Genomic DNA, 11,686 nt, shown 5'->3' on the forward strand with positions numbered 1-11,686 from the left:
TTCGATGATTATATTTTTCCCTTACATATGGTTAACACACACATATATATATATATATATATATATATATATATATATATATATATATATATATATATATATATATAGCAAATTCAAGTTATTACATCACTTTCATGCTCTTCTTCTCAGATTTTCACACAAAAGGTCACTCTCTTGAATTTGTGAAGGAAGTCAGAAATAATGCTTAAGGCTTGTTTTTGTGGGGACAGACCCTGTAATTTTAGCAAGCTAAAATAGAATAGTTAAAGAATGGGCATTTTCCATGAATTCAAATCATAATCAATATAATGTTTCTTGTTTACCTTTAGTCTTACTTTAATCAACTCCTTTAAACACTCGACTCATCAGATTTGGTTTCAGTTACATCGTTTTTTTCTTTCTGACCACTCCAAAAACATGTCATCTGTATACACAGGTAGCTTCACTAGTTGGTGTGCTTGTTTTGACATCATCAATCTTTGAACAACACATGACAGACATTTGTAGATACATGGTAGACACATTAGCAGTATCAGCACAATTGCCCCTACTGGTAAAACAGTGTACAATACCCAGTGCATCCATCCTCCTCCCAGAGAATCAAACCATTTCATCCAACTATTATTTACCTGCTCTTCTCATATGGGCAACCACATCAGTAATGTTATCACTGAAATCTGGAATATGAAAACAACATGATGTCCCCAAAAGTCGACACACCCCACCTTTTTCTGCAGTAAGAAGGTCAAGAGCCAACCTGTTCTGTATAACAGCACTTCTGATTTCTTTCATTTCAGTATTTACCATCGTCAGAGCAAGTTCAGTTTCATTTGCCATTGCTAACACAGTCCATGCTAACCCATTGATCTTGTTAATTGAAACAGCTGTCCCCGCTCCCAATAATAGTGACCACCCAAAATTTGCCCCCGGTGATGTCCATGGATTAGATAACACATACCCCTTGTAATGCTCTGGCAAAGTCTCTGGCAAAAGGTTAATTTCTCTTCTCTTCCGTCCTTTTCGTGCTGACTCGTCATGTGGCAAATAAACTGATGTACCCACATGTACCAATGCTGGATAACAACATCCTTTCCACATTTCCTTGGGCAAATAATGATAAGCTCTGTCACCACATACCCATACCGCAGCAGGAGAAGTTTCCTGTAGCTCGTTGAAATGACAGGAGAAGTTTCTCGTCACTCCGTTGATGATCGCTGTACAGACGTTTTCCTTTCTTTCATTCACATCAATTCTCACTCTGCAATACTTCTCCTCGCCTGTGTGTCACTCACAGTGCTGGTAGTGGAACTTTCGGTTTGTCATGTCCGTATTTAACAGTGCAGAGGGGGTTCGGGCTTATCAGCGGTACTCTTCCCGTTTCTATGTCTGCTGCCACTTCCAACACCTGAGTCATCTGCAATGGAATCAAACAAGTGGTGTCTTTTATGGTATTAACAGTCAATGGGATTGCTTCCCATGCATGGGTCATTTGTAAGCAAAGCCAACAACTGGTGTTTATCTCTAGTTCTCGTTTCTGCAGCAAAGCCAGAGTACATGCTCTGTTTCCATGACACTTTTCAGCTGCTCTCTGCACACCCCCCTTTGCTGTTCCGTCACGCCCCATCCATGCTAGTTCTTCCATTGAGGCTGGTTTGAAAATGGGTCTGATGTTTGGTTTCACAGGTGGTCGTTCTCGTACAATAATGCTGAGTGCTTCATACCAGTCTGTACCCCCTTTGTCAATAGCACAGAAGTACTTGCCTTGGTCTGACAATTTTACAGCCGTTATCAATACTCTCATACCGTCTTTGTTGTTACCGTGTCTATTATGTTTGATCACTTGAAATCTCTCGTCCGTTCCGTAGCTGAGGGGGTCGGTGTAGGCTTTCACATCGGCCCATTTACATGGATCTTTACAGACATATGTTGGTGCATAACTTGTCGTACCTTGATTTCCGCATCCTGGACAGTTCTTTTCAAAGGGGTTGCAGTCGAACCGCACAGATGTTCCTTCTATAATGGTGAAGATGTTTTCTGTCAAACCTTGCATGGGTGTCACCAGCACTGTCGTTGATCTCTTTGTCCGTCGAATGAATGTGTCGTTGTCGGAGGTGTGACGTAGGTTGGTCTTAGCAGCGCTTACTGCTTTTGTCTCTCGGTCTATATAGGGGCGCCACCCCTCCACTGATTGTGCAATGAGTGTTGTATAACCCCTCCACTCTCTCCTGAACTCTGAATGGTACCTCACTGCTCCACTTGAGCACACAGCTATGATGCTTGGATCTGTTATCAGCATTTCCTGGATCCTCCTCAACTCCCACCTTTTCAGAATCACTGCAGCTTGTGTTCTCACCGTTGGCTCGAGCTTGTATACTGGCTGCTTCAGCACAACATTTCTGCCGTGTCCTTGCTCCTGAGCTGATAGTGGCACTTGATGTTTATACAGGACCTGAGCAGAAATTGACATGTGACTTTTATTGTGGTGTTTATATTGGCTTAGATCACCTCGACCTGAACTTTCTTCTCTTGATGTGGGGGGGTTGTCTCTAGTTTAATTTACACTGTGCTACTCCTCTTGATCCTCCTCTCGAGACGGGGTTGGCACTTTCCTACAGTGGCTGGCATGGATCCAAGTGGCCCTTTCTGCTACTTTCACAGCCGTGTGGGTCGTCAGAAGCACCTGGAACGGCCCTAGCCACCTTTTCGCCCTCCAACTCTTCCTCCTTAGGTCTCACACAACGACATAGTCACCTGGCCTGATGTTATGGAGGGTGGTCTCTGCCACTTTCCCCTGTGCAGCTTTCACCTGAACACAGACATTAGACAGCAAAGAAGACAATTCTTTACAATAGCTTATCATGTCATGTTCACACAGTTCTGTAGATGGCAGCAGTTGTTTACCCTAGTGTACCATAATTCTTTCATTTTTTGCTACCATTATCATTTTTGATGAATGGTCTTTCCCATGCAATGCTTTTGCATAATGGGGGTAAAAGTGTCGGGGTAAACAAGGCTTGCCATCACTGCTCTTCCACACTCCTTCTGTCAGCGTACAGCCAGCTCGTTTCCACTGATTCCTTTCTGCCCCTGTTGCGAATTTTTGCATACTCTGTAACGAAAGAGAATCATCATTGTTATTTATTTATCATTGGTACCAGGACACATGTCGCCTCCTTTGTCTCACCAGACGAGGCCGCAGCCTTCGCTTCTGCGTCAGCCAGTCTATTTCCTGTTGATACAGATGTGTTATCAGATTTCTGTGCTGCGCACTTACAGATAGCTAGTCTCTTGGGCAGCATAATGGCCTCCAAGAGAGCAGCCACCAATGGAGCATTTAATATCGGACGCCCATCAGACTTTAGAAATTTTCTGTGTTTCCACAGAGCCTCGAAGTCGTGAGCCACCCCAAACGCATACCGTGAGTCTGTGTAAATTGTAACGCATTTGTCTGTCATGAGTTTGCACGCTTCGGTCAGAGCAACAAGTTCTGCTGCTTGGGCAGAGTAATTTGATGGCAGTGCGCCGGATGCCATAAGTTCAAATTCAGTCGTGATTGCGTACCCAACTCGATTCTTCCCTGTTTGTGGATCTTTAAACGCAGACCCATCCACAAACAGGACATTGTCACAATTATCAATTGGTTCATCAGAAAGATCTGGACGTGGTGTACACACTTGTTCAAGAGCTGTTAGACAACAGTGATGCTCCTCCCCATCCTCCTCTGTTGGGAGGAGGGTGGCAGGATTCAATGTCGTACAACGCTTAACTACAACGTTTGGCATATCAAGCAAGATAGTATGATACCTCAACCATCTAGCAGTTGATAAATGCGATGTTTTCTGTTCTTGCAGGATCATGGAGACACCGTGTGGCACTCGTGCGGCACCATCAAGGTTAGGTTAGCATACCCCATGAACTCCCTAGACGCCATCACGGCCTTCTCTGCTGCCGCCACGGCCCTCAGGCAGTGTGGCAGTCCGGCTGCAACGGGATCTGATTTGCTTGAAAAATATGCCACAGGTCGAAGTTTGTCTCCGTGATACTGCAAGAGAACAGAAGTCATATATCCATTTTTCTCGTCAACCATCTGAATAAAGGGTTTTGTTGGTTCCGGAATTCCCAAAGTGGGAGTTTGACCCAATTGGCACTTCAAAAATTCAAAGGCATCTTCTGCCTGTTTGGTCCATTCGACCTTGTCACATGATCTTAGTCCCTTTCCTACTGTTAAGGCTCTTAAGGGTTGTTCATATATTGCATAGTTGGGGATGAATGTTCGACAATACGAACACATTCCCAAAAATGACAACATGTGCTTTTTGGTGATTGGTTTTGGTACGTCTCTTATTGCTTGCACCCTTTTTTCTGACAGTGATTTACTACTTTGTGAAATTACATGTCCCAAAAAGGTTACTTGTTTCTTTGCAAACTGCAGTTTTGATTTGCTGACCTTGTGACCCTCCTGCGCCAAATGCTTCAGGAGGGTGACTGTGTCAGCCACACATGTAGCCTCATCTTTTGCACAAATCAACAAATCATCCACATATTGTAGCAAAGCAGTCCCTTCAGTCAAACGTAATGGCTCCAAACTTTTCCTGAGTGCCTCATTATAGATAGTCGGGCTCTCTGCAAAGCCCTGGCACAATCGATTAAATTTATACCCCTTCCCATTAAAATTGAATGCAAACCAAAATGTACTGTCTTTATCAACTGGCACGCTGAAATAAGCATTAGCCAGATCCACAACAGAAAAATATTCAGCATTTTGTGGTATCTGTGACAAAATTGTATAAGGATTTGCTACCAAGGGAGCCCTTTGTCTGACTGCTGAATTGACTGCTTGCAAGTCTTGCACAAACCGCCATTCAGTGGGTTGACCTTTGTCCCTAATCTTCTTTACAGGAAAGAAAGGAGTGCGTACAGGAGAATCATTGCACGGTACAATAACCCCTTCCTTCAATAATGATTCAAAAACTGGGGTAATTCCCAGTATAGCTTCCTTTTTTAAAGGATACTGTTGTTGACATGGTCTGTAATCTGACTTTGGAACAATGACCACTGGTTCACAATTTTTTATCAAACCTACATCATACTTATGTTTTGCCCACAGGCTTTCAGGCACTTCAGCCAAAACTGGATGTATTTCTTCAACACGGTTAGGTGCTGTGCGATGATTTCCCTTGCTTTGTTTTTCAATTGGTACTATGACTCTTTTCACCCTAATTTTCCCCTCAAAGTTACACATGAATGCATTTAAGTTTTCACTGAAACTCACGTTCTCATCTTTCTTTACCCAATCAGTTGTTTCAACACATTTTCTTATAAACAGCCCTACTTCTTCTCATCTCCCCCCGCGGCCTTCACGAGTGAGATATGGGGCGCCGACTGGCCAGTCATGAGATAAACTGAGTGTTGTTTCTCTGTGAGCTCTACTGAGAGCGCACACACTTTATCTGTCCAAAATATTTTAGAACATTTCAATGTCTCTTCTTCCTCTCCCTGAAACCAATCTTTTTCATAATGTTCGTCTCTTTCTGCTATGACATGTGACATACAATGCAAATTGTCAGGCAACATATGATCTGTATCAAACGATTTTGTTCGATTTTTTGCCAAGTCACATACTTTTCGAGCCCAGAGAGAATTTGTTATGTGCCATTCATAAGCCCATTCGGCCTCAATTTTCATACAACACTCCTCCCCCTCTGTCACCTCAATACCTAAGGAGGTAGGAACCAAACTTAATTGCAGGTGACAGATTAAATCCCTTGCCAATAGTGGCGTTGGGCATACTTTTGAAAACAGAAAGGCGTGCTCAAACACCCTTCCCCTTTCTGTTTCGCAGGTCAAAGGTTCTGTAAAGGTTTCAAATGTTGTATGACCAGTAGCCGAAATGGACTCATGTATATTATTTGACAATTTAGGTTTATATGGTAAGTCACATGGTCATAGCACGGACCTTGCTGCCCCAGAATCTACTAGGAATCTAACTGGTGTACCTTTAATAATCAAAGTATATCTGGGTGATCTCTTGAGTCATTTGGTATTGTACAAAAGTAATTGTTCATTAACATCCTCATTTTTCTTAAACACAGAAACAGAATTGCAAGCATTTTCTTCATTGCAAAGAGCAGAATTGCAAGCATTGTCTTCATTGCAGAGAGCAGAACAGATATCAGTGTATGTGTAAATGTGTGTGGTTAGTAAATATTCACTTCCCTTATCTGATGCAGTTGGATGCTTTCCCTGGGTCCCCCTTGCCTGCTCTCTCTCTCCGCTCTCCCCCACGGCTCATGCACGTTGGTTTTCTTTGAGTTGTGGGCAATCTTCACCCCAATGGCCGGCCTGTTTGCACACTCGGCACTTTGGGCATTCATAGATTGCATGATCGTTTGACTCACAGATGTAGCACCTCCACTCGCTTTTTCGGCCCCCTCCTTTATTCCCGTTTCGTCCTTTTCGGTCTCTGCTTTCATCTCTGCCCCCAGACATTCCCCCAATTCTTCTTACCACATTAACCATGGCCAGTTGGAAGTCCTTGTCGGCCTTGGCTCGTGCTTTCTCTCGTTTCACTGTTGCAGACCGCTCGTCCTCTGCCGCGCGCAGTGCAGCTTCCGCCTTGTCCTCCTCCAGCTGGGTTTCCGCATGCAGCACGTATCTCAGCAGCTCAGCCAGGCGTGCCTCTGCCCAGCCGATCAGGCTGACCTTCACTCGCTTCATGATCTCTTCTCGCAGACCCTTTGTGAACCAGTTACACATATAACATTACCAAACATCGGGCTCAGCACCCCTTACCATTGGCTCTGGTATGCCGCCGTGTTTGTTAAACAGTTCAACCAGTCTATGATAGAAAGCACGTACACTCTCACCTTTTTCCTGCATGCAGCCGTTAATCTTCGTTATCCCGATGCGCACGGGAAATGCCTCTTTAACAGCTGTAGCCAGTTTCAGTACCACTTCTCGGTATTCTGCATTCTCTCCATGATCCCAGTCACGGTGTTCTCTTCGACAGTCTGCCCTGCGCAGCTGCCCTTTAACTTTGTACCAGTTCATCGGGCCCAATTTCAGGGCCATCATGCGTTTCAGTTCATCCGTTGTCGGACTGAATTCTCTGCAAAACATACCAAGTTCTACTGCAAACCTGTCACTTGCTTCTTCCGGATTTGGCAGGTGTTCCATGGCCTGCTTCATTTCAGTCAAAGTCCAGGGTCTGTACAAAAGCACCGGTTCCTCTGGCCCTGATACTTCTAGCATGGGGGCCTTGATATTGTCTGTTGGAATAGAAATGCTCACATTTTCAGATTTTACCCTTTGTCTTGTCATTATTCTATTGGACTGCTGTCTGCTTTCGGCGATGTCGGTTGGTGTTTCGGGGATCATGTCTGGGTCTTCAGAATCTTCCCGGAGGGGCTTTATTGTTGCTCTTGGTCTCTCACTTGAGTTCAGCCGCCTTTGGGTGGAGCCATCGTCATCGGGGACCCAGGTCAGGCACTGCATACATGTTGGGACGAGTGGTGGGTGTTGATAACTCGGTGGAGGGGCAGATGGAGACAAAGGAACAGAATAAAAGGGGTTAGATGGATGAAAAGTATTCAAGTGTTCTTTGAGCATCACCCCCACTTCCCTTCTCAAATCTCTTTCTGTTTCTCTGTTTTCTGCCTCATCCGACCCTGCATTTTTCCCTATCTCCTCACATTTTTTCGTATCTTTTCCTTTTTCTATTTTTTCTTCATTTTGCATTTCCATCTCTACTGGTTGTACTAACTGCTTCTGTAAAGTTCTTCTCTCTCTTTTCTCTGCTTCCTGCAGCCAATAGTTCACTGTCTGAACACAGTTTACGCATACATGCTTTTTTTTACAACAACCCGCTTTCACTTCATCTTTTGCTTCTATATCAGTTTTAATCATTGTGAGTCGTGTTACACTCAGTGTTCCCTCTGGTGGGAAATCATGGTATTTGACCAATTTGTCTATATCCCTCAAACATGTACGTCCATACATTTTCCTCATCTGAGAAAACACAGGAGTGTCATATTCCACTACACCCCCTGTCCTCCCCGATTTTGCAAGCTTGCTCTGGGATTTCCCCATCTTGACCCTCCCAACTTCTGTGGATTTCTTTTCGACGCGCGTCTGTAATCTGTGGACGTCTCCACAGATCCGATTGTTTGAACTGCTCTTCAGTTCAACCCCAATCGGTTAGGTCTGAGCAATCTATACTTGGAGCAATCTGTGCTCTGCAGGCTATTCCAAAATTCAGGAAACAATTTTTTTTTTTTTTTTTTGGGACTCTTTCCCCTTCCAATTATAATTTTAGCATCTGCCCGCTTATACACGATCAGTTTCAGGGACAAATCTGACTCCGAGCAATCTGTGCTCTGTTCCCTGAAACTACTTGGACCGTGACCACAGATTACTGTCAGAGCTGTCAAAACGGTTTGTCCCTAATTGACTTTGTTTTGTTTTGTTTCTTATATTCCCTTTACATCTCATTTACCCACACATATTTCCCATATTCTATCCTGAAAAGTCCATCTTGCAGAGATAATGATCTTCCAAAACATACTGCCAGATTCTGGAAGATAAATTCTTCAAACAATGGTACAAGAGCATGTGGCGCTGGTCCTTCAAGAGTCACTCTCAATCTGTCTGTCTATAAAGTCTATACAAAAATCAGTTTTTGTGACTTTATAACATACAATTGCAAGTTTATATCACACAATTCTGTCTTTCTATCTTGCAATTGCGATTATCGACTCACAATTATGTAATTACAATTATGTAATTATTGTCAGCCCAAACAAACGGGTCCCCGCATGCCAAGACGCCAAGGCCAACTCTCGTCACTGCGGTCGAAACATCCGCGATCTCCTTCCGTGCATTTCCTGGTCCTGCCCATTCTATCATTTCTGCCATAAAGAAATGGACCACAAGGCAGTCGAGCACCAAGCTCGAGTCTCGGGCAATGCCGCCTCTTCCTGCGAAGGAAGGGGCCTTGTTCCAGCATCAGGCCGCCGCAGCAGGCCTTCAGCAAGCCTGAGCCCCGCCGCAGCGCAGATTCAATCCCAGCCAGCTCGGACTTTCCTCCCCATCGGCTCAACCCCATAAAAGCACAGTTAAAATCCTTCTCGTTTTCCGTCCCTGAATTAATTTCCACATTATGACATCTGTATCAATATCAGTTTGCCGTTCTAATTAACGTGCCGCTTGTGGTTTAAACACTCAATCAGCTGTATATGCTCGTAAGTAGAGTATCATATACACTGTGTCAGAATGATGATTTATTACCCTAATTTATGGCTTAATTTATGACCCAAATTTCTGTGTGTTGTCAGTCAAGCTGACTGGACAGTGGATGTCAATGGTTGTTTTTTATGGCTGAATTTATAGCTGTTGTCCCCTGATTGGCAGGTCAAGAGTGTCAATGAGATATAGGGTGAGTTTGATTTATAGTTAGATATATGGGTAAATGTATGGTGGTTGTATCTCAGCCCCAGATTTGGCATTTTTATGACACTTTGGTGAATCCTGGGTATCTGGCTCCTTTCAGTCTGTTGGGAACTGATGGTTGCCATGTTTTTCCTTTGATTGTGGGGTGGAAGTCACCCTAGTAAATTTCACACCTCAGTGTTAAAATCAGTGCTGTTTGGGGTCAATGGGGTATATGTTAATTGAGTCAGAATATCTGAGTCAAGACATTAAGGATGTATTACCCCTACACCACACTGGCTCTATTTATTTAAAATTACATGTCTGGGCATGTTCTTTTTCAGAACAACTGTGTGTGTGTGTGTGTGTGTGTGTGTGTGTGTGTGTGTGTGTGTGTGTGTGTGTGTGTGTGTGTGTGTGTGTGTGTGTGTGTGTGTGTGTGTGTGTGTGTGTGCGCGTGTTGGCACCATAGGATGATCAGTAATACCAAAACTATAGATTAATGTTAGTTCCTAAGACAAAGAATCAGAAATATTCATCAAGCCAAAGAGTCCTCATTACCCACACACCCCAGAATAGGTGTTGTTTAGGAGATGTTCTTTCTGGAGCATCTGTATCTATGTTTCCAAACTCACCGATATGATCTATGTTAAAAAGACAAAAGAATGAAAAACATTTATTTAACTCACAGTGAAGGTGATTCTGAGTCAACACCGGTGGGGGGATCCTCTGTGTTTGTATTAATGGTTTTACGACATAGATGTCTTCATCAAAACCTTTCTGGTGATTCGCTGGGTTCTCACTCAAAAACATCTTATGCCTATTTTAGTCTACATAACATTATTCAATTTAATTCACATTTATTTGTATAGTGCTTTTCACAATATGCATTGTTTCAAAGCAGCTTTACAGGGAGTGCATGTCAACGTTTCAATAATCTGGTATCAGAGTGTGCAAGTTGTGCAATTTCAGAAATGTATATACAAATCACCCAGTTAGCTAACAATTTATTAATTTAAACAATGTATTAAATTATGGCAGAAACAATGTGCTCACTGAAGTTATGAGAATATGTTAACAAATAATTAGGATATATAGAAAAATTACTGGTGCATGTTGATCCAGAGTTTGGGGGTCCTTGCAGGGGGTTGGGGTCATATCTCCACAGGGGTTGAGGCATCTGAAGTCTTCTTCAGATCTGAATGTGTCTTTACTTTTGATACATTTTAAATGTTTTAGTTTTAATAGTTAGTGTGTGTGTGTGTGTGTGTGTGTTTATGTGTGTGTGTGCGTGTGCGCACATCTGTGTGTTGCAAAAGAACAAATACATACAAATACAGTAAAATAAGACACACAATTTTTAATATACATAATATAGTTTAAATATTTATAAATTTGTTTGCCACAAAAGCAAGACATGTTGACATTATTTTCTTTAAACTTTTTACTTTTATTTTATTCTTTAATTTCTTTTAAAACAGTCTGATGACCAGCATTTTTATAACTAATGTAGCTGAGTGGTTTCCTCACATGAGCAAAAACTAGGTGTTATCTTTGTGAGGGCAGAACACAGAAGTTTGTGTTGAGTGATCAAGATTCATACTAAAAGAAAGCTGTGAGTATGCTTAAACATGTAATTATACAATATTCTCAATTATACAACATTTTCAATAGGAATATTATGTTTTCATGTTGTCAAGTTTAGTTTTTTTTTTTTACTATCACTTTTTTAACTTCAACACAGCACAAAATTAAAGAGATGAGTGTAGAATGTTTCAACTATTACCATCGTCTTTGACCCCAAATAAACAGGTATTTTTCTCTGTGTGTGTGTGTGTGTGTGTGTGTGTGTGCGCGTGTTGCAAAAGAACAAATACACATTTACTTCAAATTTTTGAGTTAAGACATAAGTGATTTTAATCATTTAAACATTTATACATCTGTTTGCCATTAAAAGCAAGGCATGTTTAAACAAAACTTTTACTTTATTTTATTCTTTAATTTCTTTTAAAACAGTCTGATGACCAGCATTTTTATTACTAATGTAGCCGACTGGTTTCCTCACACGAGTAAAAAAAATTTCACGAGTTTGAATTTGTTTGTGACAAATACATAATTCCCACTTAGAAAACTTTTTTAAATGTATGGATGAACCTTTTTTCTTTTGACAAAACTACATTTAAAATGATTTACCTGAGGTGTTTAACAACCACAAGGGAATCATGTTGATCATTAAGTTTTAAGCATATAGTACAAACTT

At 42.1% G+C, this 11,686-nt stretch overlaps 1 protein-coding gene across 2 annotated transcripts; it reads right to left on the bottom strand.

Moving 5' to 3' along the window:
• Positions 1-170: 170 nt before the first annotated feature.
• LOC137017744 (uncharacterized) lies at positions 171-4,141 on the bottom strand. 2 transcript variants are annotated; one of them, XM_067382333.1, is made up of 3 exons: positions 3,019-4,141; positions 1,948-2,806; positions 171-1,414 (listed from the first exon to the last, which is right to left on the bottom strand). In XM_067382333.1, exons 2-3 carry the CDS (start codon positions 2,465-2,467, stop codon positions 1,332-1,334), a joined length of 603 nt encoding a protein of 200 aa, XP_067238434.1. In that variant the 5' UTR covers positions 2,468-2,806; positions 3,019-4,141; the 3' UTR covers positions 171-1,331. The 2 variants fall into 2 exon arrangements, with proteins under 2 accessions (XP_067238434.1, XP_067238424.1); XM_067382323.1 differs by having other exon boundaries at positions 171-2,806.
• Between the last annotated feature and the right edge of the window lie 7,545 nt (positions 4,142-11,686).

The sequence above is a fragment of the Chanodichthys erythropterus genome, chromosome 1, assembly GCF_024489055.1.
Source record: "Chanodichthys erythropterus isolate Z2021 chromosome 1, ASM2448905v1, whole genome shotgun sequence".
Lineage (NCBI taxonomy): Eukaryota > Metazoa > Chordata > Actinopteri > Cypriniformes > Xenocyprididae > Chanodichthys > Chanodichthys erythropterus.